A 24,500-nucleotide genomic window follows, 5' to 3' on the forward strand; every position below is an offset into this window, starting at 1 on the left:
GAATAGAAAAGGGAAAATACAAACTGTGGAACGCACTTTTCAATGTGACTGCAGAATTAAAAGTGGGGACAAACATATGCAGCTGGTTAATTTAGAATTTCTCTTCTATTTATACATCTTTTGGAGTTGCCACAGGGACATAATGAGCCTGAATATGTGGGAAGGCAGCAGAAGGAAACGAAGTATATGCAGGAGTTAAAATCTCTCTATTTGTGTTCTTTCTCTACTTTATGAACTTCTGTATGGAAAAATTACTGGTTTAACAGCTTCTCTTGAAATCCTTCCAGGTGAAAATGAATTTCTCTCCTAAAAAGTGTTTCCATAAATGACAGACTAAGTTTCTGCAAAAAGTACCTTCAACTTAGAGGTGAAACACAGCATTTTCTAAGCTTTTAGCCCCATAAATTTAATGCAAGGTCCTATTTGTGCACCAACCAGTGTGCTGCTTTATTCTGTTTTCACAACACCCGACAACTCACTGTGTCCAAAGCCCCAGCTGTAGTTTCACTGGAGTCATATGGGCGTAGATTTGGCCACACAAGAGTAGAGTGATTAATAATTCTGTCTGTGCTGTGTGGAAGATAATTACAATCTGGTTCAGTTCCCCAGATCTAAAAGCTAGGCAGGTATTTTAACACCTCTCACAATAATAATACCTGCTCATAAGATTACCTAAATGTTTCCCCCTATAAATCCAGACTCCCCACCGCTCATCAGTGTCACACTGCAAGCCGAAGGAAACTGGTAATATTTGTTCTTTTCTTGAAATTGATTTTTTGTTTAATTTAGTATAATAAAAGTAGATTAATTTGCATGTTGAGCAGGTGGCTGGAGCAGATGATGTCCTGATGTCCCTTTCAACCTAAACTATTTTGATTCTGTGAAAATGAGGTCAATTATTAAAAGCTGCCTTAGGCTGTTACAGAAATTAAGTGGACTGTGGCCAACTTCAGTGTTTTGAAGCCATAATTTGGATTATACTGTCAACTGCAGTTTTAGAGTCAAAGATCTCCATTATGTCACTTTGGGAGAAGCTACCAGATCTGCTGAAACATAAACCACAAGCATTTGAATTGATATTGCCATCTATGAGGTCGTTAATGGATATCACTTTATGGAGAGGGTTCCCACACATCCCTTGCTGCTCCACTCTTGGGTTCCCAATCTCCATTTTTTTTTCCCTTCTTATCTATCACCCAGTCATCCAATCTCAATTTAGTGCTCTTCAACTGCAAGAGACAAAGAAGACACTGAGAATTCTGAGTGACTAAATGCCCAGACAACTCATGTCAGCTGTAGAAATTCCTCTGCACAAAGCAAAGGACACAGAATTGACAAAAAAATCTACAAAATAAGAACACCATTTGCATGATCCCTAGTTTTTGTGTAGACTCCACTATACTGCTAGCTCAACACAGACTGTCTTCTCCAAGGCCTCATTCAGAAGATGTTGAGAAGATGACCCCTTTCAAATCCTTTCAGTGCTATGCAAAGCTTTAGCTTCCTTGTTACCCATGCCAGACATCAACTCCTGCTCCCCAGGCCTAAGGAGTGGCTATCAATTCAAGCCCTCACCACTCAGCACAGCATTTATCCCAACCTTTGCACTGCCACATCATAGACCACTTTATCCCATACCTAAAAGCCAACATGCACACCCTTAGGGCTTGTTGTAAATACTCCAGTCCTGTGTAAGTGACAGCAGCCTACAGCAGCAAGCCAGGAAATGCAACACAGAACGAATGCTATCTGCTGGGATTATACTGATCCAGAAATGTGGAAGGTGGAGAATGACATTCAGAGCCCTTTGCTGCTGCCAAGTGCCAACCCAACACCTTTCAAACACTCTCTTGGCTCATGAAGACTCGCTTTTGTGGTGCAGAAGGAATTTGCAGCACTACCACCAAGGTCTACAATATGGCCTTTGCACACATCATGTATCCGTCCCTGTGCTGCATCAGCTACTGCCTGAAATATCTCTGTTACTCACCGGCCTTCCTTAAGAAATGGGACAATCTTCCCAGGGAAAAATCATCCTTCACTACTGCCTAGAGGTCAGTGCTGCCTCTTTCCTGCTACAGAAGGTCACAAAGCCTCTTCCTGAAAAACAAGGCTCATGTAGGTATTTCAGCTGAGTCCTGTATTCCTGCAGGAAGGAGGCTGAGTGCACTTCCAATTGTCTAGCCAAAACTTTGAGATTCAGCATGTCCTGCACTGTGGAAATCCAAACAGCACAATCTGGGCAAGAATTCAGGAATGCCACAGTAAGTGGAGAGGAAGCTTCAGACCCTGACAGGCATAGCCCAGCCCCACCACCACCTACACACTTGGCTCCTGGAATGGGAGAGGAGCATGCAGTGCCATTGGCACATCAGTAGTTCAAGTTTAGAACAGCAGTGGCTCTAAACTCTTGGCCTGGCTAAAAACCAAGTTTATATTCCAAGTACCTTCAAATGCTAGTCTGATGTCACTTATTGCAGACACAGTGCCCATATTCTGAAGAAGCACAGTGCTCCTCTTCCTCCCATCCACAAACCCATTAGTGGTGTTTCCTGCTTGCTCAGTGGAATCACTTGCCCCAATCCCCTGCAAGTCTGATCCTGCCGCCTGTCTTGTATCTATATGAGGATCACAGAGCAAACAATTTTACCTCCTAAGTCCAGGGGTCGGGCAGCCTGAATATAAGTCCTTTCTTGGGTTTAAACTCTTCCAAGCCCCAACCAGGCTGTGCCCTTCAGACTTCTTCTCTTCTGTCAAGTGATGCTGTTTGTACCATAAAAAAGTGGACCCTCAACTTCTTGCCTGGAAAGGCTGAGTGGACTGGCAAACACATGAAGCATTAGGAATGCAGAGGCAAGGATTCAACAACTCTCTGCAAGAGACAACAGTACTTCATTTGAAAAAAACAATCCAAAACCAACAAATTATTTACAGTTTTAAAAGAAATTTGAAAAAAAAAATCCAGTGTCCTGAGGACACACAGGCATACACAAAAGGAAAAAAAAAGATAAAAGGGTGTTTCTAATTTATTGGAAGTATTCCCCTTTGCCTAGTGGATTAAATACAGCAACATCTTGCTTTCAGGACACCTTGTGAAACTGGTTAAAAAACTGCCATCTCTCTGCCTAGCTGATGTCTCCGGGGTGAGTCTGCACCAGCAATTTTTTCAGGGCACTCCTCATACATCCATTAATTTTCAGAAATAACTGTTAGTAATCCCCTGCCCACCCATTTCACTCCTGCAGCACCCTGATTCTGGCCTCACAAGCAGCATAGGAGGAACCCCAACTAGCCCATCAGCTCTTGCTGGGCAGTTTCCAAAGAGACAGAATACACAACTTTATTTCCATATTCAGTCCCACAATGCAAAACTATTATTTTTTATTATTATTATTACTACTACTACTACTACTACTACTACTACTACTACTACTACTACTACTACTATTCAGTCAAATTTGGCTGTGTACATCTGCACAGGCACGTGGGGAAGAGCTCTGGGTAGACCTACACACTGGCCAATGATGAACATTGCTGCAGTTGCAGGGGATTGCAGGGCTGTTAAGCCATTTTTAGGAACCTGTGCCATCCCACAGCAGTTTGTAGTTTGATAGCAAGAACTGAAGAAGAGGAGGCACCTGTTTTACGAGGGACTGACTTTCTGCTGTGCCTTTGTCACCTCTCTGTGGTGACAAATGGCCACAGTCTCTGTGTGAATGACCACAGTCACCCCAGCAGGAAAGCAAGGATCTTGCCTTTTACCTGCAAGAGAGGTTATAAGTCTCTTAAAACTATTTGCTGAAAGGATTATTGCACTAGCTCTGAGATGTGTAATTTATGGATTTAATCAGTGGAAGTCCCCAAGTGCAAAGTCTGTAAAGTCTGTCGCAACATCAGAAAGAAGAGCCTACTTGAAAGGAGCAAAGAAAGTGACAAGGAAAGAAACTGAATATTCTTACTAAGTAACATAAGGGGTTACGCTTGTAATCAAGCCTCCTAACATTAAAATCTAATTGTAAGAAGCAAGACTCTGTTCCAAGCTGATGAAAGGTGGATGCACATCTGTGGTGAAAGGTCCTGCTTTTCCTTCGCATTTGCCTGTGGTGACTTTAGTAGTGGACTGTAAGAACTTCAGAGAACACTAGCCCAGAGAACACCAGCAGTGCCTTGGACTTCCCGAGCGGGCTTTGACCAGCAGCAACACCAGCCTTAGGAGGGCAGCGCTCGCTGCCGCCCACATCAGCGCTTTGGCTCGCTCGGGCCCAGCGGACCGGCAATCGCGGCCCCGCTCCGACACTCCGGCCACCGAGAGCAGACCGGCAATCGCGGGCGCGCTCCGACACTCCGGCCACCGAGAGCAGACCGGCAATCGCGGCCCCGCTCCGACACTCCGGCCACCGAGAGCAGACCGGCAATCGCGGCCCCGCTCCGACACTCCGGCCACCGAGGGCGCTGCGGGCGGCGCGCTGCGCCAGGCTGGGGCGGAAGCGCGAGCGAGTGCAGCTCGGGGAGCGCCGTGGCGCATGCGCGCCGCCCGGCGGCCGGGGCGGAGCCAGGCCGCGCCGGGAGCAAGATGTCGGCGCAGGGGGACTGTGAGTTCCTGGTGAAGCGGGCCCGGGAGCTGGTGCCGGGGGACCTGTGGGCGGCCAAGGCCTGGCTCATCACGGCACGGAGCCTCTACCCCGCCGACTTCAACATCCAAGTGAGCGCCGCCGCTGTCGCACACGCTCGGTACCGAGGGCCGCGATGCGGCCCTGTTTGATTGACAGGCAGATCAGCCAATGGGAGCGGGGGGCGGGGTTGCTGGGTGCCGCGGTGACTTCGCGGTTAAAAAACAAAAGAAAACCCTTTACTACTACTGCTACTACTGTACTTAGTTAAAGTATCTCCCCTCATTATGGCTTCTGTGGAATCTTGGGGGCTTTGCATTGCATTTGGCTGGGTTCAAACCCTGGTCAAAGGACTCTCTGAATTCCAAGTTTTCAGTTTGTGTAAAAATTAAGCCGGGTTTTTGCCATGGAATGTTAAGGGTTGGTTTAAAGATCATCTGGTCTAACCCCAGTTCCATGGGCAGCGCCACCTCCCACTGGACTAGGTTACTCCAAGCTCCATCCAGCCTGGGCTTGAGCACTTCCAGATATGGGGCACGCACGGCTTCTCCGGGCAGCCTGTTCCTGTGTCTCACCGCTCTCACACTAGAGAATTCCGTCATTATATATTATATAAAGTTCCCCTCTTTCAGTTTGTACCCATTACTACTTGTCCTAGCACTTCCTGATGAAGAGTCCTTCTCTGACTTCTCTGTTGGCCTCCTTTAGATACTAGAAGGTTGTAAGTGTTAATGATATTAAGTATATTTTCAAGAAGAATTTTATACCTAAATTAATGTGTGATTAAATTGTCTAACGCGCCTTCTAATTTCTGCAAATGTTGCAGTCCTTTTATTTTCTATTACGCATACTGCTGTGGTAAATCGAGGGCAGTTTTTTAGAGTGGACGGACTGATGTGATTGATAAATATATTTGGGAAAGCTGATGTTGTGTTCTTGCATACTGCAGTATGAGATGTACACTATTGAGAGGAATGCTGAGAGGACAGCGTCTGCAGGCAGGCTGCTCTATGACATGTAAGTAATCAGATCTGGAACTCTGCTTTTATCCCAGGTGCTCCATTCATGGAATCAGTTTGGAAAAGACCTCTGAGATGATTGAGTCCAGGCTATGACTAAGCACCACCTTGTCGACTAGACTGTGGCACCAGGTGCCACATCCAATTTTTCCTTAAACACCTTGGGAGGGTGACTCCACCACCTCCCTGGGCAGCCCACTCCAATTGTAATTACCCTTTCTGTGAAGAAATTCCTCCTAATACCCAACCTAAACTTTCCCTGGCATCTTAAGACCATGTCCTCTTGTCCTGTCACTGGTTGCCTGGCAGAAGAGACTGACCGCACCTGGCTACAGCCTTCTGTCAGGGGCTTGTAGAGAGTGATAAGGACACTCTTGAGACTCCTTTTTTCCCAGCTAAACAACCCCAGCTCCCTCAGCCACTCCTCACAGAACTTGTGCTCCAGACCCTTCACCAGCTGCACTGCCATTCTGTGGACAGATAAATGTCAAGATTTCCAAAAATATAAACTTAAGAGTTTTTGAAAATCTGTGTGGGTAAGTTAAGCACAAAAGGTCTAATTAATTAAAAATAAACAATGAAAGGTTTTATTTTCTGTTTTGCCCAAACACATACTTTTATGGGAAGGCTTTGTCTTTGAGACAGATTTTGAGATCACTGTACATTCCTTAACTTTGTTACAGGTTTGTCAATTTTCCAGACCAACCTGCTGTGTGGAGGGAGATCAGTGTTATTACATCAGCATTAAGGAATGACTCCCAGGACAAGCAGACACAGTTTTTAAGAGGTAAAGATTGTACCCTGAAGTAATCTAAAGATGAGCCCTCTGATTATTTATCTAGTTTGACAAGTAAATGTCAGTTTTTCTAACTTTGCCAGTGGACTGCAGGGTTTGTTTTTTTTCCCCTCAATTCATTCATAGCAGACTTCATTTGGTGTGTTAGGCTTAGGAAAACAAAGGAACCTGACAAGCTGTTTTCCATTGCTTTGTCTCTGATATAGGTAGGCCTACTCTGCCAGAACAAGAAGCACGGAGAAGAGCAATTGAATGGGAAATAAGTGGAATGGGACTTAAATCAGAGATTGCAGAAAGCAGTGTATGGTTGTAAAAATTGAGTGAATTCTTGTTGATTTAGTGAGGGATATAAAAATGAATGGTGTCCAGAAGGGCTTGGCATTCACTGCTGGCAACCGCAGGCAATTTTGAAAGCAGGATGTACACCTGAGAAACTGTAATCTGCTGTTTGAATACATGCTTCAGAAGCTCTAAGAATATTCCAGTTATGAAAACATTTGATTTTTCATGGGATGTATTTATTTTTGAAAGCAAATGCATAAAACACATGGGAGAATATGCGAGTTTCTTTTTAGTGCCTCACTGGATGTTTAAATTGAAAAAACCCTACATTTTAGTAATGAAAGTATTAATTGTAGAAGTAGAATGTAAGTAAAAAAAGAAATAAACAGTTTTGAGAAAGCATCTTGAAATGTCCAATACTGAAGTATTGGGATTTAGAGTATTCCACTTACTAGTAGTCTTACTTGTCAATTCAAGGTCCTTGCACCCAAATAAACACTATTACCGATGAATATTTATTTGGTCTTCTCTGAAAGAAACAGATTTTTTTTCAGATACGTGTGTTAAAAGCAGAAAAAGCATAAGGAAATCCCTTTTTGTTCAGCAGAGCAGGGTGATTGACTTTTATGCTTTGTCATATTTACAACTATTTGTCATATTGTCATATTTACAATTCAGACACAACAAGTTAAATGTTTTCTTTTTTTTTTTTTTAAGGATTATTTGAGACTCTTCCTGGTCGGGTGCAGTGTGAAATGCTCCTGAAGGCAACAGAGCAGTGCTTTAACACATTAGAAAGGGCAGAAATGCTCCTTCTCCTTCTGCGGCGTTTCCCAGAGACCGTGGTGCAACATGGGGTAAGAGAAGAGGAACTCACAGTAATTATTAAGGATATTGGCACTCGGTTTTTTGAGGTTCTGCTGAAATGTGTTTTCCTTAATGAGAGGGTGGGTCTTTTTATTTATGTTTAATTGTAACATATAGTTCAGACTGCTGTATCTTGAGCTTACCACCAGGAAGGGATTGGGCAGGATACAAATGGAAGCGAATAAAACAATAGTTTGTTTTGTAAATGAAAGAATAACAGTCATATCTTGCATTCATTTGTCTTTGTGTGTCATTAGTGAAACAGTTTCATGCACAGTTTTTCTCTTGGTCTGGTTTTGTTATCTTCTGACATTGCTTTTTACCTGCTATTAAGTGTGGGTAGTTTAACTGTATATTGGGAGTCTGGCACATACTGTTGCCATAGAATTGTTACTGAATTACTGTTCAACCCCACTGAATTGCAGTTCAAAAAGTTTCTGAAACCACTGGTCCAGTGTTTGATTGTCACCTCTGCTCACACAGGTAGGCCTTGGAGAAACATTATTAGATGCTGAAAGTATTGAAGACCAAGAATCTCCAGTGAATTGTTTTAGAAAATTATTTGGTAAGAAAATATTAATGTTCTTGTTTTACAGTGCTACTTTGTAGTGTGGCAATGTTCTGAGGTCAGTAAACTTCTTTAATGATGCTATGATTAGAAAACTGCTTTAGTCAGAAGAGGCTCAGGCCATGTTAGTCCAGGCTGGCCATATGGTACAAGTTGGTCCTGGAGCCATTCATGTGAGGTTCTTTCTGGTGTCTGGTCAACCAAAGATGAAGGCTCCCATTGCTGATTGAGAAACCTTACGTAGGAGAAATAGAGCAAAACCCCTCACAAACCTAAAGGATTTTTTGTTCGTTTTCTATTTTAGTTTGTGATGTTCTTCCTCTGATAATTAACAACCCTGATGTACGACTTCCTGCCAGCTTGTTATATAAATATCTGAATAAAGCAGCAGAATTTTATATTAATTATGTAACTAGATCTACGCAGACAGAAAGTCAATATCAAGGTAAGAATATTTTCACAAAGTCAAGCTTTCTTAGAATGTGTCTTAGTATCACTGATGTCCATAAATAAAACATGCATTGTTTTTATGTTAATGTATCCCACAGACAAGGATACCACTAATAGTAGAATTTAGTGTTTCTTAGTTCTTTGATTCCAAAATACCAAGATGGTGCTTCAGCTACTTAGTCATGATGCTCATGATGCTTCAGCATATGAGAGGTGGGACAAAATGCCCTTATCTGGCCAATCAGCTCTCTTGTAGAAAGGCAGAAATGTCTGCTGCTCCCTCTTAAACTTCTGTGTAATGAATGGTTACCCTGAAAGCTCCCACATAATTTTTACATGTTTTCTTCTTGAAAATGCATCAGTTTGTTTGATTTCTTTGTGAAGAGAAGAATGTACTGGTTTTCCTAGGTTCACAAGATTCCTCTGATATTATGTCTCCAAGCAAGCGCAGCTCTCAGAAATATGTAATAGATGGTCTCACAGAGAAATCATCCCAGATTACAGATCCTTGGGAGAGGCTGTTTAAAATACTGTCTGTGGTGGGAATGAGGTGTGAGTGGCAAATGGATAAGGGAAGAAGGTAAGAAAGCTCTACTTTGCTGGGTATTTCCCCTCATGGAGAATTTGGCTTTTTGATTCTTAATAAGAACAATTCTCATTGAAGAACAGTTTTAACACAAAAACATTTTTGGTAAGTTCACAGCACCTTTTCTTTCAAGACTGTACAATGGAAAGCAAAAATGGGGCTCTAGAAAGCACTTTCAAATTAGTCTCTAAAATCAACTTTTGATGATGTTAAAAGTCATGCGTAAGCACTATAGTGCTGTGGGTAACCTTCCCTATGTGCCACAGTAAAGAGAAGCATGGTAAATGTTTTGTGAAATTTCACTAGCATGTATTCCCAGCCTCCACTGATTTGATGCTGGGAGATATCCTCAGCAGAAACATTGAGATTTTCATACTCACTATGCATTCTTTTCTTTAGTTGCAGAGTTTGTGTAACATCCTGAATTCTTGTTCTCTCTCTTTCCCTCAGGAGTTATGGTGACATTCTGCATCGAATGAAAGATCTCTGCAGATACATCAGTAACTTTGATAGTGAAGCCCACCTTAAATACAAGAATCAAGTAGTGTATTCCACGATGTTGGTCTTCTTTAAAAATGCTTTTCAGTATGTCAGCAACATCCAGCCATCACTCTTTCAAGGTTAGTTTCTAATGTTTCAACTTCTGTAACGAGCCCTTCGTGGGTTCATTGCCAATGTCTTAAGATACTTTCTCATTAGTCTTTTGAAACTGTCATCTCACAAAACAACATTTACATTTGCTATGACTTGTCATAATTCTCCCAAACTATTAAGCTTGCCAACAGTAGTTCATAACAAATGTGTAGTGGATCAGACCAAAGATCAGTCTAGCTTAGCATTGTGGTTTCAACCTTGGCCAGCAGCAGTTGATTTATCTAGCAAGGAGAAAAGACAGACCAAATGTTATGGGAAACATCCCTAGGGTTGATTCCTACTCTTCCATGCCTACTGAGCATTGTGTTTGTTTCATTTCTCCTCTGATTTTGTTTCTTTGAAGCTGACATTTTCCTGCTTTCTTTCAGTCAAAATAAGTGAAGTTATTTTTGCACTGGAAACACACAAATTTGTAATTAAGCAAACAAAATTGAATAGGAAAAGATTTCCTGACATTCACAAGCTTACAACTTGTCTTTCTTTATATAGCTTAAGCCTAATCTTTGAGGTGTGTTTTGCACATTTCTCCTAATTAGTTACCTGTGCATTTTCCTACCCACTAACATCTGCATTTCAGACATGCTACATTACTTGGAGCACCTTGGATTGCTTTTTTTGGCATTAATTGGACTTTTCAAGGGTGGCCCAGAAGCTGAGGAAAGTTTTTTGGGTTGATGCTTTTGGGGTTTGTTTATAGCACTGTCTGCTAGAAAACAATTAAAAACTCTGTAAACTTTGATTCTAGAGCTCAGACAGAAAAACACAGTGCTGCTCTTTGTATGCCTGTGTAATTTTCAGTACTGTAAGAGAAGGTCTGCGGCCCCAGTCAAGTGTGACAGTGGATTTTCTTTTGTTTTAGGACTGGAGGTTTTGCAATAAAGACTGCGGTGTACTTCTAGTACTGGGAGGAGAATACTGGTTTGGAAAGCAAAGCACTTAGCTGGCAATAATTTAAGTCAGTATGAGTCAAAGAAAAACCCAATATTTTTTTTCTCCGGTGTTAAAACTAGGCAGCTCTTGAGGTTCTAATGGTGAAACTCTTCCAGCATCCCAGTTATGGTACTTCGCATTAATGAGAATTGGATATGAATCTTCTCTATTTTCAGTTTTCACACTTGAGATTCTGACATAGTGGAATACATGATGGTACAGGAGAGGTGATTGCAGTGTGCTGTAGGTGCAATTTCAATGGTGGAATTTATTGACCTGTATTTGTTTGGTAGAGCAAATTGGCTGTTTCTTCTAACAGGAGCTTCTGTTGTAGTAAACTCAGTACACATCACTTTTGAGTAGATGTGAAAAGCTTAATAGAAGTTTTTTTTTAATGTCAAGAGATGAAATGAATCATCTACTAAACTCTCAAATTAACTCTTTGCGGTTACAAAGAGTTACTTTACTCTTAGCCTCGTATCTTTCTGCAAATAGAAGAAATGCACAAACTGAAAATACTTGTTTGCACTAGTGTCTTACAGAGATTTCAGAAAGAGAAAACTGATTAAAGGATTCCTCTTCCCTTTACATTTCTCTTTGACTGAGCTTTGCACATCTATATGCAGCTTGATTGTGCAGGAGAAAATGGTTTTGGAAGGAAAACTGTCTCACTAGTGATCACATATCCATGTTGGTTGAATTAAGAAGTGTTGTTCCTATTTTATGTCTAGTGAAACTTAAGCACTGGAGTGTGAAATAATAGGTACCAGATCCTGCTGAATGTGACAACAGTGAAAGTAGAAATTGTTTTCTGTGTTTCAAAATGAGTATTTTCTATTTTTTGGGAGTGAAGATGAGCTCTGGCAGTCAACTAAAGGTTTAATTCTGTTTACTAAAATTGGTGGGGACAAAACTGACACTGAGTGATCCTACTGGGGAAATCTTGTCATAAAATACACAAACTTCTTTGTGGGCTGGGTGCCTGTCAGCATATTGGTTTGCTTTCTCATGAGAAATATTTTGAGAATATTGTTGTGCTTTGCCATATTTGTGGCTGTTAACTTCAGAGCCGTTTGTGCTTCAGAGTTCATCTGTTGAATAATTTTACTTATTTAAAGCAAATAATGCTTGAACAGAGAGCACCTGCTGCCTGAGTATATTTTATGCCTGCTCCAGAAGAAAGGGATTCAGAAATACTCTGAAGCTCTCAATCAGACCCTGGTGATGTCTGCTAAATGCACTCTGACTGTATAGCTGCATTGAGGAAACCACTGCTTTACCAGAATAGTTTAAGTAATTTAAGTGACTTAATTTGTTTTCTGTAGCATTATAGTCATTACTTGTGAAGGAAGAAACCCCAGCTTGCTGTAGGCATAAGACCTTTCAGATCAGTTTAGGACAATTGTGAATTAATTTATCTTTAAATCCAGGTCCAAATGCTCCCAGCCAAACTCCTCTGGTGCTTCTTGAGGATGTACCCAACATCTACGGAGATACAGATATTGATCGTAACAAACACATACACAAAAAAAGGAAACTTGCTGAAGGAAGAGAAAAAACAATGGTAACTTTTGTAGACTTTTTAATTCATAACAAGAATGGCATTGCTACTGGAATTTAAACAATTGTTTTGACATAGATGTAAAAACGATGTAAAAAACATATTTTTAGAGCTACCCTGAATTAGCTGTTTATGACCACAATTTTCAAACATTTTTTTCCTAAAGCCAGCAAGAATGAAGCCATTTTTCCACCAATTGCTCTAGACACATGTTCTGCTGTGAATGCCTTAACTTAAAAGGAGTTCAGCAGAGGCACTTAAAAAAGTAGCTATAGCAGTCAGGTATTCTACAGGTAAACTAACAAAGTAATTGACTTTTCATGATTGGAACTGTCAATATATCTATTGGTTTAATGGTAGAAAATGACTATTTATAGAATTTCTCTGCTATAAAGAGAGTACAAGGATTTCCTTTGCATTATGCCACTGTAGGCTTAAATGGAGTCGTAAAGTGTGAAGTGTGTATGTACTTCAACAGATAATCTGGATGAAGCTCAGTCGTGGTAAACAGAATAAATTTGTTTGGGATACTGCTCATCACTCTGTGCCACTGAGTTCTTGGTAGCAAACCAGATGGATCTAACCTTAAAACAAGCTAAGTGAAAAATCACTTAAAGCCACTTAAACTAGGACTGTGGCACCTCTACATAACTGTTTTCTTGTGTTCAGTGGAACTCCTGAAGAAAGTATAAATTAAGAAGTTAATCTCTGTGTTTTATACTGACTTCTAAGCAGAGCTCAGATGATGAGGATCCTTCTGGGAAGGCAAGAAGTCGCCATATTACAGTAAATAAGGCTGATCTTGCAAATTCTATTGAGGTATTAGAGAGTTTCAAACTGGCAAGAGAGAGCTGGGAGCTGCTTTATTCAATGGAATCACTTGACAAAGGTAAGGTATTGCATTTAGAATTGCATAGACTTTCTGTGTAGAAATCACTTTTTTATTGTTAAAATGGAATTCCTGCCATTATGAATCCTTAAAATCGAAATTGCTTTGTGTCCTGAGTACTTCTGATAGAAGTTCCAGTAAGAAGCTCTATCAGTTGTTGCATTTCTGAATATTTTGTTGCTGTATTGCATTTCATTCTTGGTGCATCTTTGCTTATTCACCCCTATTTCTCTTGGAGCAGTTGGTCAGTAGTAGGGCTGATAGCGCTCAGTGAGGATGTGCTGCTTTAGTTCATGATTAAGAACTTGTGTTTCTACTATGTCTCCCTTTCTGGTAATAACTGGTGTGATAATCTTGAAAAAAAATTCTCTCCTAAAAAGCAGGCAAACAGTACCACCTAGCTGCTTTTAGGTTTCTTGGACATGGTGAAGAGAAGCATAATCAAAAAATGAGTGTATAGGAAGAGGGTATCCTATATGTGAAGGATTTCATCCTCTTACTGTTTTGGTGCCATTTTTTAAATTCTTAAATTCAGTTTATATATATATATATATATATATATATATATATATATTATTGATGTTTAACCCAAAGCTGTGAAATGTTTCATATTCTCTTTGGTTTTTTCTTCTCTAATCATGTAACACAGAGTTCACCAGAATTTGTTTGTCATGGAAGACTGAAACCTGGCTTTGGTTAAGAATCTTTCTTACAGACATGATCATCTACCAGGTAAAAAAAAAATGCTATAAACTAGGAAAAACACCATCCTTGTGTTGCTCTTCCTTCTAGTAAATAGCAATTTACTTCTTTCTTGTAAATAGTAATTCTGATTAGCCAGTTTGACTGCTTATAGTGTCTTTTATGCCTTAAAGTAAGACTCTTCTGGGGATAGAGCTACACTGTTTGCACCACAAGCTTGATACACTGCTTTGGATGTTTCTGTCCCCATAGCTGTTGTTTGAGTCCAGCTAATTTTGGCATGTGGAAAAATATCTATGTTCTCCACAAAAATTAGGCGGACTGTGCTCATTCCAATTCCATCTACAGAAGAAGGCTTGTTCTTTATTTTTCCTTTGTGAGTCTTTTATTTTTGCTTCTACTTGTGCCTGAACAAGAGCTATTTCAAACTTTATTAATCTAAATAAAGTAATGATTAATTCAAGAATATAATTATTTGATTCAGTTACAAATATGATTTTGTAAACTGTAAATTTTTGTAAATTTTTAAAAAAGAATTTTGTTTGTCTTCTGACTGCCTTGTAAATGATTAATTCACACACAGTCTTGTACACAACTCATCACTGGAGATTATTAGTTTAGATTAAAATTTTGAAGGCTTCTTACTTGGACACACACCATTTTGAAAGCTTTCTGTAAGAGAACTTTTTCTCTATCTCTCTACTTACTGTGTAGAAAAGACCCTAGCAGTTTTTTTTTTAATATTTTTTTTTCAAAGGGGCAGTACAAAAAAGCAATTAGCAGCCTACATCACTTGGCAGCTCTTCAGGGCTCTCATTCTCCCCAGCAAATTACAGGACAAGGATCTTTAGAAAATCAGCGAGCACTAATCCAGTTAGCATCGTGCCACTTTGCCCTTGGAGAATATCGGGTACGTACAGCATTCCACACCCTGGGCCTTCAGCAGCTGGCCCTGGGCTTCCCATTTCTCTTTTCCCTTAGAATTTTCCTGGGAGCCTGCTTTCAGCAGCATATCAAACATAAGCCAGGGTCTACTGAAAAATCCATGCTTTACTGGAGAATTATACTTTGTGCCACATTAACTGACTGTCCATTAGCAACTCTTCATATATATGTGTGTAGTCTTTTTGATAGTGAAGATTTGGGGGGTTAATTATGATTTTTGGTGGCTACATGTGTTTGAGTTGTCTGTAAATGTATCCTTAATTTGAATTCCTTGATTTTACTGAATTAGTTCCTTAAACTGAAGGGGAATTCTTTTAGATACAGGCTTCATGTGGCAGGGAAAAGAAAAAGTAAAGGAACTTCTGTGATAATCTTAAAAGAGAGTTAGTTATTAGCTGACGATATGAGAGACACCAGAACAATATTGTCTGGCCTGACCTCTGAACTTGCTCTACTTTTGCAATAGATGTTTTGTTTGCAATTTTTAATATTGCAGCAGTGTGTGATGGTCTGAGGTCAGTCAGAGTCAGTACTGACAATAAAGGCTCTGTCTCTAAGGATCTACCTCATCCTGGTACTGCTGGACAAGTGCTTTTGTCCCTTCCCTTTTAATACTTTTTCACTGGAAATGTGATCATATATTCCCACAGACTCCTTGCCAGGAAATAGCATTAAAAATTCATTGAATTTCCATCATGCTGTCAGATTGCCATTTTCCTTTCTATTTTTACCATGAACAAATTAAATTTACAAAACCTATTTTAATAATTAATTTAATAACTTAATCCTTCAAAACAAAATAATTTTGATTGCAGTTTTATTGATCTTATCCTCTTGAAATCAAGAATGCCAATACAATTTTTTCACAATTAAATTGATGTATGTAGGCTCTCAGAAGTTGTTTAGTGACAGCCAAGTCTTTTTGCTTTGCCAGACTGTACTGTGTATTAAGTCAACTCAAGTTCTGGCAAAGAATTTTGTGATTGATTTGTCCTTTTGTGGTGTCTGAAATTTTTTATCATTATTAACATATTGGAATATTTAAGAAGTTGAATTTAAATTTAGCATTATCATGTCCCTTCTTTTACAGCAAACGTGCGAAAAAGTGCTTGACCTCATGTGCTGTATTTTACTTCCAATTCAAGAAGGAGGTAAAGTACAAGAGGAGCAACCCAAAGTCAAGTCAAAATTCAGGAAAGGTATGGAGTTGCTATTACCCTAAACTCAGTGTTAGCTGAATTTTTGTATTATGAAACGGGAGGAAGTTTTTGATTTCCTCTTGGTTTTGTATTGAGATTTTCTTGCTTGTACCTTTTAAAGTGTATTGGTGGCAAAGTCCTACCACAGGAAAAGAGAAGTGAAGAAGAAAAATTTAAATGTTTCACTTCACATTTTGAATCAGTCATAATTTACATTTAAAGCTTTCCTCCCTACCTGAGATGTGGTAATTTTGGATTTGTTTTGCTCCATTTCAATTTCTTTCAACCTACCTGTTGTGAGACCCCTGAAGAACTGTTCTGTTGCAGGGTCTGATTTGAAGCTTTGGCCCTGTACCAGTAGAGCTATCATGCCTTACTGCCTTCATCTGTTGTTAGCTTGTTTCAAGGTAAGATAGCTCCAAGCTAATTGGAGCTTTCTTGTCCTTAGGGGCTAGTTTATGTATCCTGAAACTACATGGCCATATCCCAGGGCTGTGCCTCAATCCTTCTTACCTAAGTGGGTATGGGGAGAGTCTTCCTTCAGAGAGGGGAGTGGAGTTTTGAAGGAGGAGGGTTTGTTTTCTCTTTTTTTTTCTCTATTTGTTTTAGTTTTGAGCAGAGAAGATAGAAGAGATCTCAGAATTTTTGTCTTTGTTCAGACTTCTCTTATAATCAGTGGGAGAGGATTTGGTATTTTGGCGCTGGAAATTTCCAACCTACTTCAGAAGTGTATTTCATTCTGCCTTAATATATACTTTTAAAGAACTTCTGTATTTGCACAGATCTAGGTGAGATAAATCCTATATGTTTTTGAAAGCAACGTGTATTTCCTGATTGTCTGAATATAATTTTTTCCCCTGTAGCTCAGAGCTTTCACAGACAGCAGAGATGATATGGCCCTGGGCCATGTAGTTGTTCTGCTTCAGCATGAGTGGCCAAGGGGTGAGAACTTGTTCCTGAAAGCCATCAACAAAATCTGCCAGCAAGGAAACTTCCAGTATGAGAATTTTTTCAACTATGTCACAAGTATCCTTTCTCTAACCAAGAATGTCTTTCACATCCTGTGCTGTAGTGTTGAAAAAGCTGTTCGTTTCCACAGCAGCTCTTTCTCTGAAACATATTCTGTATTTATTTTCATTCCAAGAAAACCTCTTGTAGTAGGCTCAGTTCACAATGGACTGTAAATATGCCTCCTGTGCCTTGGCACTTGAGAGTACCCTTAAGTACACTGCCATGGCATTTCCACTCAGGAAAACAGCAGGAGCTCAGGCTGCTCATGCAAGTGACAGCAATCTCTTCATTAAGAAATACAGGGCATTATGTACAAAGCTGTTAACAAAAAAGACAAAGTGGTACCTGTGCTGCAGAGCTGCATGATTTTGGCTCTTGTTTGTGAAATGCTTTCTGTGGGTAACATGTTTGGATTGAGTAAGATAATGAGCTATGTCAAAGATCATGCAAAGCATGTCTGATTTATCTATTCAGCTGTCTGACATAAATTTTGATCATCGTACACACAAATTGACAGTTTCATGTTTAACCTAAACAGACACCTAGCCATGAGCCTCAGGAAGCAGTGGGGTCTAACTCCTATCTGTGACAACTGAATAAGCTGTTGTGTTAAAGGAAAGGGAAAAAAACCCACACAAAACAAGCAGCTAAATAAAGGATCAAAGTAGAAAACTAAAAAGGGTGATCATGTGCCACTGTGTTGGCCCTTGCTTCAGATGCAGCCTCAGTTTGCACTGCTTTCATAACCTGGAGTGCAGGAAAAGGAAGTGAAACCCAGGGAATTTTGAGATCAGCCTTCTTTACCTCTGACTACATACGAAGAACCAAAGAAAGAAAAGAAACTAACGGATGTGTTCTTCACTTTGAAAAGCCATTTCTCATCAGTTTGTGGAGGATTAGGAATACATGCTGTGATCTTCTTTATCACTTTTAATAATGAGGTACTTCAGTAGCTTTTTAGTTTGACTCTCCTTTCAGCAGTGTGGCTTCAGATGAGAGGCATGAGAAAGAATGTTCTCAATCATCATTTCCCTACTCAAATCTTTAACATTTTCTTCAGATATTGATATGTTGGAGGAATTTGCTTATTTAAGAACACAGGAAGGAGGGAAAATTCATCTGGAACTGCTGCCAAATCAAGCAATGTTGATCAAGTAAGGATAAAAAAGCATTTACTGTTTTCTTTGGCAAAAAAAAAAAGGGAGTATGTTCTGGTTGTCTTTGCTTTCATGTTATCTTCTGGATAGTTTGTCATGTCTTTGAGCTTAAATTTAATGAGTTCAAACAAGGCCGTGATTTTCTTTTTCTGACTCCTGCTGATCTATGTATTCTTTTGGGGGGGGGGTTCTTCAGCTTCAATTCCTGCTTTTACAGGACTTTATTTCTGAGTGTGGCACTTGCTTTAGAGTGATTGATATTAAAGTGATTATGGTTGTGCTCTTTCAAGTAGACACTTGCACTTTGCAGGAATTAATCAAATAATGAGGCATGAGTGCAAGGTGTTGTTACTAATTTTGCTGAAGAGTAATGCTGAGCGAGAAGCACTATTTTGCTTATTTTTGTAAACAAAATTCATGAAAGACCACTGAATGATGAAAAATTTTGGTAAAAATATAAAATAAATTACATTCCAGCTACACACCAGTAATCTTTCTGTTAGAATTAGCAGGTCATCTTATTCTGCTTAGCTTATTACAAGGTGCTGAAATAAATTAATCATTTGGATTAACTTCCTAGGTGTTTTTACTTGTTCAGTCTTGACTCATAACTATCTGCTGCAGGGTTTTAGTGGCATAATGTTTTGGAGTATTCTGGTTGTTTATGAGAACTTGTAGTATTTTGCTTCCTAAAAGGGGGACTGCTTAAAGTTTGTTGAAATTCCACTTAGGGAATTGTATTCTGGCTATTCACTGACCAGAAATAGGCTGAAGTTTTCAAAATGGGAGCCTAACATCAGACAATGGGATCCAAATTTTAACTAGTAAATAGATTTTCCAGAGATCTAGGTAACCAAAACAAAAGTGAGATACTAGGTATAATTAAAGGAAAAGTAGAAATTCAAATGTTTAATTATGTGATGGAGAATTTTCTTTTTTAAGCTCTAGATTTTCAAACTCTTCCCCTTGCCATATCTTAGTGCTTGTAACCAGCTGTATGAAACAAGCTTCAGGGCATGCTGCACCACATAGGGTGTTAAGTGATAAGCTGTGCCAGCAAGAGGGCTTAGCACTGAGGACTCCATCTGGTAACTTTTACCTGCTGTCTCCGTTTCATTGCAGTGGGTCAGTGCTGTTTCTCTTGGCTCCGTTTGATTGGCGTGGCCACAGTTACTGTCTGTTCTGACCCCCTCGGTCAGGAAGGAGGTGGGGAGGTGTTTCTAGCAGGACAGAATCTCTCTTTGACCTCCTTTTGATCTGTGATGTTTCCTCAGTGATGGAAAGGCTTGTAGAACAGAAGTCCATTTCTTTGTGCTCACTGAGCCAGAACAGTCAAGTATCCTGTCCAGCTGGAGAAGCTGTGTACAGTGTTTCATGTGGCTGTGTAGGGCTGGAAGCACTTCACCAGAGAGCCCATGGAAGGGATAGCTGAGGCCATAAGTCACTGGTCAGAGATGATGTTTCCTCCCCTGGTACTGCAGGTGTTTTTTAGCTAGACTGGCTGTGAGGCCCAGGGCTGATGTCACCCACCAGTGTTGACCAGGTTAGCTCACAGCCTCCCCCAGCTGGGGTTTTGCTAAAGTGTGCCACTGTAGCCCTGTTTCCTGGAACAGTGGTTGGTAGGCTCAGTATCTGCAGACTGCTTACATCTTTCAAAACTATCACCAGTTCTGGTTGGATTAGCTGCTGCACCATCCTCCCATGAATTAGCAGGGACAGCTCAGATGCTGTTCATTCATGCTCAGAAAGACTCTGAGTTCAACACAACAGGCCAAAGATAAAGCAGTTGTTCCTTTGTCTGATCTTTTCTCAGCATAAATGTAGTAATCCTGCATCTTAATGGATGGGAAATGTATTGCAGATATTATATGTCTTTTATAAGGACTACTTTTTGATGACTTACAGGGCATTTACAGGTGAATTCCTCATTCTTCTTCCAGTACTTTTTTCTAAGTACTTTATACTTCATAGGAAATTATATTCATTTTTCTGAAGTCAGTACAGCAAACTATAGTGTGCTTTTACAAAAGATGAAGTAAGATCTTGGTAGTCTGCAGACTTATAATGAGGTTCTGCAAAATATTTCCCTTTGCTTGCATCCACTGTGGGAATGAGAAGGTCCATGGTTTGGGTTTTAACTGGTGATACAGCCAGCTCATTCTCTTTGTGGTGTTAACAAGATTTGTTTTATGAGCTTTGAATCCAGCACCATTAAGGGCTTTTGAACTCCCGTCTAGAAAAGCCAAGTTTCACAGTTTATCTGATATTCATGTCAGTAGGGGCAGTTAGCTGGTGAGGCTAAAGAGGAAAAGAGCAATATGCAGGAAATTGCTGCTTAATATCTTGCTCCTGTTTTTGATAAATCTTTCTCTAATTAATCTAATCATAGCCCACCTAATGGTATAAACTTGATTGGAAAGCTATGTCCTTCCTTTTACTTATATTCCCATCACATCTCTCCTTGGGGACTGAGGAAGTTGCTTTGAAGTGAAACAAAGTATCTTGAAAGTGTAATTTTTACTCTCTGCACATGGGTATGCTTAGTTCTGACTGCAGATCTTGCAAACAGTAGTGAAGACACAATTGCACAAAATTCTTTTTGCAAACATCTGCCACTCTGGGACCAATAACATCTTGCTGGTCCTTTGTATTTTCTGTTTCCCATATCCATTTTTGCAAATACTGAACTTACTCATGCCAAGAATTCTTGAAAAATTATCTCATTTGATGGAATAATTTTTGTGGCTATTTTATTTCAGGTTATTGTAGCTGTATTAGAGTGTTAAATGTCTCATCTTTATTTGACTTCTATAAGCTCTGTATCTATCAATAAACCAGAGATGCTAACCCAAATGCCCACCTTATCTATCAATAAACCAGAGATGCTAACCCAAATGCCCACCTATGAGATCTGAACGTAGGCACGTAACTCAGAATTACAGGAATCTAAGTGTGAGTTTTGCTTCTCTGCTCCCTTCATAGCATCTCTGGGGGTGAATGGTGCACTCTCTACTACTTAAGGTTTAGGTGACATAAGAGACTTAGATTAAGAAGCTAAATCTCTCTCCTATATACCAAAGTTCTCTTTTTTCTTCTCCTTAAGTGGAGTATTACTCTAGACTGAAACTGTTATTATCTTGTTCTAGATAGCACACAGAGATAGAAGTTTAATTTCCTGGAGAAGACAGACAGTCTTTCAGCTGAGACAGCTTTTGGTGGTTAGTTCCTGTAGCCCTGGTCATAAATAGGAGGTTGCTCTGAGCGGGCATTTGTGCTCTGGCATTGTACCATGTTCTAAGAACTGTTTTTATATGCAGTTAGAATTTGTAAAGGTGGAACAGTCCATCTGTGGGCTAATGAAAAGATACTTGGGCAACCTTTAACAAATACCACCATGTACTCAACCTGGCCGATACCCGCTGTGCATGCGCCCGGCTTGGGCTCAGCAGCCAATCCCTTGGCCCCAAGCTCTGGGCTCTCCCAGTTTGCTGGCATGCTCTTGCCAGTACTGAAGGGAAGCTGTGGTATCTGCAGTGCTCCTCTGATTAAATCTTTTCTGACTGACATGCTTCCTTGGAAGAGCTGTGACAGTTCATCGTAGTACAACTGTGTATTGGTTTTGCACCTGCTGCTGTCCTTTCTCCTGGTGTAACTGTCCAAAAACATGTGTATATATTTAGACCACAGCTGTAGAACAGCCTTGCAATGAAGTCTGGAGATATTTGCATGTTTGATGCTGTTAGTCCTGCACCCCTTTGGCTGCTCGGTGGTCATACTGCTGTGTGAGCTCACCCTAGTTTTCTGTTACTCCTTTTTTGGAGAGTTGTTTTGCACCAGAGGGGGAGTTGGTGTGTGGGTGTTTGAATGCTGCTATTTGCTGTTTTTTAAAGGACCTCTAGCCCTCCCATGGGGTTACTGCAGCAGGAATTCATACCTGTGCTACAGCCCAGCATACAGACTGCTGACAGGTACCAAGTGGAAAAACCCTGCTCATAGTGTGCTGTGTTTTGTCAACATGTTTTACTGCCCATGATTTTCAGCAATTTGTTACTCAATATTTATCTTTTCTTTTTATTTCTTCATTTGTGCCTACATTGCCTGGCAAACCATGTTGTTCTATAATAACATTTATTTTTCTTTTTCCCATAAGTTGCCAGTATCCGTGTCCTTTCAATTTAGTAATCGCTATTGAATTTAAACAATAATGTAGAAATCCTCAAAAGTTTTACTGACGTTCCATCATATATTAGCAAGAGCATAACCCTTTATTTTCAAGATACTGGTTCCTGGATCCATTTGAGGCAACTTTTCTTCATTTAGGTTGTTCTGAATTCTGTTTTGTGTTTTCCAGCTGTAATATAACTCATCCTCCAAAGTGCTGCCGGCTTGCTCAGTAGCTGTAGGTTGCATATTCTCCTTTAGGTTGTAACTGACCATAGCACCCAGCTGCCAGCAATGTTGAAGACAATAAAGACTGAAAACAGGACTTATCCCATAGCCTCTGAATATATTGTAATGTCTTCAGTTTAGGTTTGCTTCACTTAGCATAGCTCACAAGGAATTGCCCAGTAGGCTTTGCCTTTTCCATGTGTTACAAAGGTCTCTACTGTTTTGGCAGAGAAGTCTCTTCTCAAATGCCAGACTTACATGAAAGTTTTGTGGTATTGTTGGTGAGGGTAATTCTGAGATGTTTCCCTTCCTTGTTCCCAGCATCTCTGGATGGGCACAGATGCCCTCACCCTTTATTTTTTGTTTTCTTTCTGTCTTTCAGTGGGCTTGCTGGGTTCGGACCAGCTATTCCCTTCTTACCCATGATTCAGGACTCATCTCAGCATTAGCATTATGCTTTTCTCTCTAAATTAATTTATGTTGGTTCCTTTAGTAGTGTTAAGGTTCTCATTTCAGGGCATGTCTTTTTCTCCCCTTCCCAAGCAGGGCTTGCAGGTAGATGTTACAAAGTCTTGATCTTACTTACCCAATTCTGGACCAGTGCAAGTAAAGTGCTTTGGTGCTGCAGAACATTGTTTTAAGGACAAGATTTAGGTGTTGAGGCCAGCATGAGGACAAATAACTGTTCATAAAAATGGCTTTTAACAGAGCAATATCCCATAAGTTTCCCCAGCCAGCACTGCTTTAGCTTGCTCAGGAGCTGGACCTTTGTTCTGTTTGAAAATAAGTCCTGAACTTGTGCTCAGAATAAATGTAACCCCTTGCCTGGTGTCTAGTATCTTCATAAGAGCTGGCTTCTACGGATGCAGCCTGGCATGATTTGGGTTTTGTGAAGTGCTCACTGTGCCCTTCACTAGCCACAGCATTATCAGTGCCCACAGGGTTGTAAAGCTCCTTCCTGCACTTTGATATTGATAGAAGATGCCCTCTGCTCTTTATGGTGGCACCTGTGCTCCAGAGAAAGCAAGTTCATCTTTTCACTCTTCTTTCAACCCCAACCATTTATAGAGGTGATTACAGGGAAGAAGTGGCCTAGGCAGCAAAGGTAGAGAGGGAAAAAAATTCCTTTCCCCAAGCAGGGAGAACTCTTTACTTGCTGGGTTAAGAGAATAGATTTTCCTGTTATCCAGAAGATTGGCATTATTTCCCCCTTCAGCAGTCATAGTCAAAGCAGTGAGAACATAGATTTTTTTGCAGCTTCTGTTGAAAGACTTGTAACCTACTAAACATGATTTTTAAAAAATAGCATAGCTCAGGCTCTTTGACTCTCATTAAATAAACTCAGCTATGGACCATAAATATATAGTAGGTGACACACAGTACCTTTTAAAAGCCTGTAGTTCACTAGATAACCATGATTTGATGTTGTCTGTCTCTCTTTCCTCCACGGCTTAAGGCACCACACAGTTACCCGGGGTATAACGAAAGGAGTGAAGGAGGATTTCCGCCTGGCCATGGAGCGCCAGGTCTCGCGCTGTGGGGAAAATCTCATGGTGGTCTTGCACAGGTTCTGCATTAATGAGAAAATACTGCTGCTGCAGACTCTTGCTTGAACGGACTGGAACCTGATGAAGGGTCTTTTATGGAGAGAGGGGAAGGCTCTTTGTATGAACAAGCAGCATAGCAGTGGAAAATCTCTTGTTCAGAGGGTCAAGAAGTTCCCTGTAAGTTACAGGTTCTGCACCGCTTGATTTCTTACGTGAGTAGATCAAACTTTATAAATAAAACATTGTTTAAGAAGTCTTTGTAATATCCTATTTGTTTTGGTTTTTTTTTTTCCATAGCATTATACTAAGGTGTGTGTCATAGTTCTTTTTGTCTTTGC

The 24,500-nt window shown here is 40.2% G+C and overlaps 1 protein-coding gene across 4 annotated transcripts; it reads left to right on the forward strand.

The window, feature by feature from the left end:
* Positions 1-4,546: 4,546 nt before the first annotated feature.
* Positions 4,547-24,427, forward strand: INTS10 (integrator complex subunit 10). 4 transcript variants are annotated; one of them, XM_059470090.1, is made up of 18 exons: positions 4,547-4,702; positions 5,560-5,627; positions 6,313-6,416; positions 7,425-7,564; positions 8,058-8,139; positions 8,447-8,587; positions 9,001-9,172; positions 9,629-9,798; positions 12,193-12,326; positions 13,056-13,212; positions 13,862-13,944; positions 14,672-14,824; positions 15,950-16,058; positions 16,386-16,465; positions 16,922-17,084; positions 18,130-18,223; positions 22,117-22,194; positions 24,072-24,427. In XM_059470090.1, the coding sequence occupies exons 1-18, from the start codon at positions 4,574-4,576 to the stop codon at positions 24,226-24,228; spliced, it is 2,214 nt and encodes a 737-aa protein (XP_059326073.1). In that variant the 5' UTR covers positions 4,547-4,573; the 3' UTR covers positions 24,229-24,427. The 4 variants fall into 4 exon arrangements, with proteins under 4 accessions (XP_059326073.1, XP_059326074.1, XP_059326075.1 ...); XM_059470091.1 differs by having other exon boundaries at positions 13,059-13,212; XM_059470092.1 differs by lacking the exon at positions 22,117-22,194.
* Positions 24,428-24,500: the final 73 nt, after the last annotated feature.

This window comes from Ammospiza nelsoni, chromosome 4 (assembly GCF_027579445.1).
Source record: "Ammospiza nelsoni isolate bAmmNel1 chromosome 4, bAmmNel1.pri, whole genome shotgun sequence".
In the NCBI taxonomy this organism is placed as follows: Eukaryota; Metazoa; Chordata; class Aves; order Passeriformes; family Passerellidae; genus Ammospiza; species Ammospiza nelsoni.

Coding starts and splice junctions, on each gene's coding strand:
- INTS10 (XM_059470090.1), top strand. CDS start 4,574: ATGTCGGCGCAGGGGGACTGTGAGTTCCTGGTGAAGCGGGCCCGGGAG. Junction 16,059..16,385: donor CAAGTCAAAATTCAGGAAAG/GTATGGAGTTGC, acceptor GTTCTGTTGCAG/GGTCTGATTTGAAGCTTTGG. Junction 16,466..16,921: donor TGTTGTTAGCTTGTTTCAAG/GTAAGATAGCTC, acceptor TTTCCCCTGTAG/CTCAGAGCTTTCACAGACAG.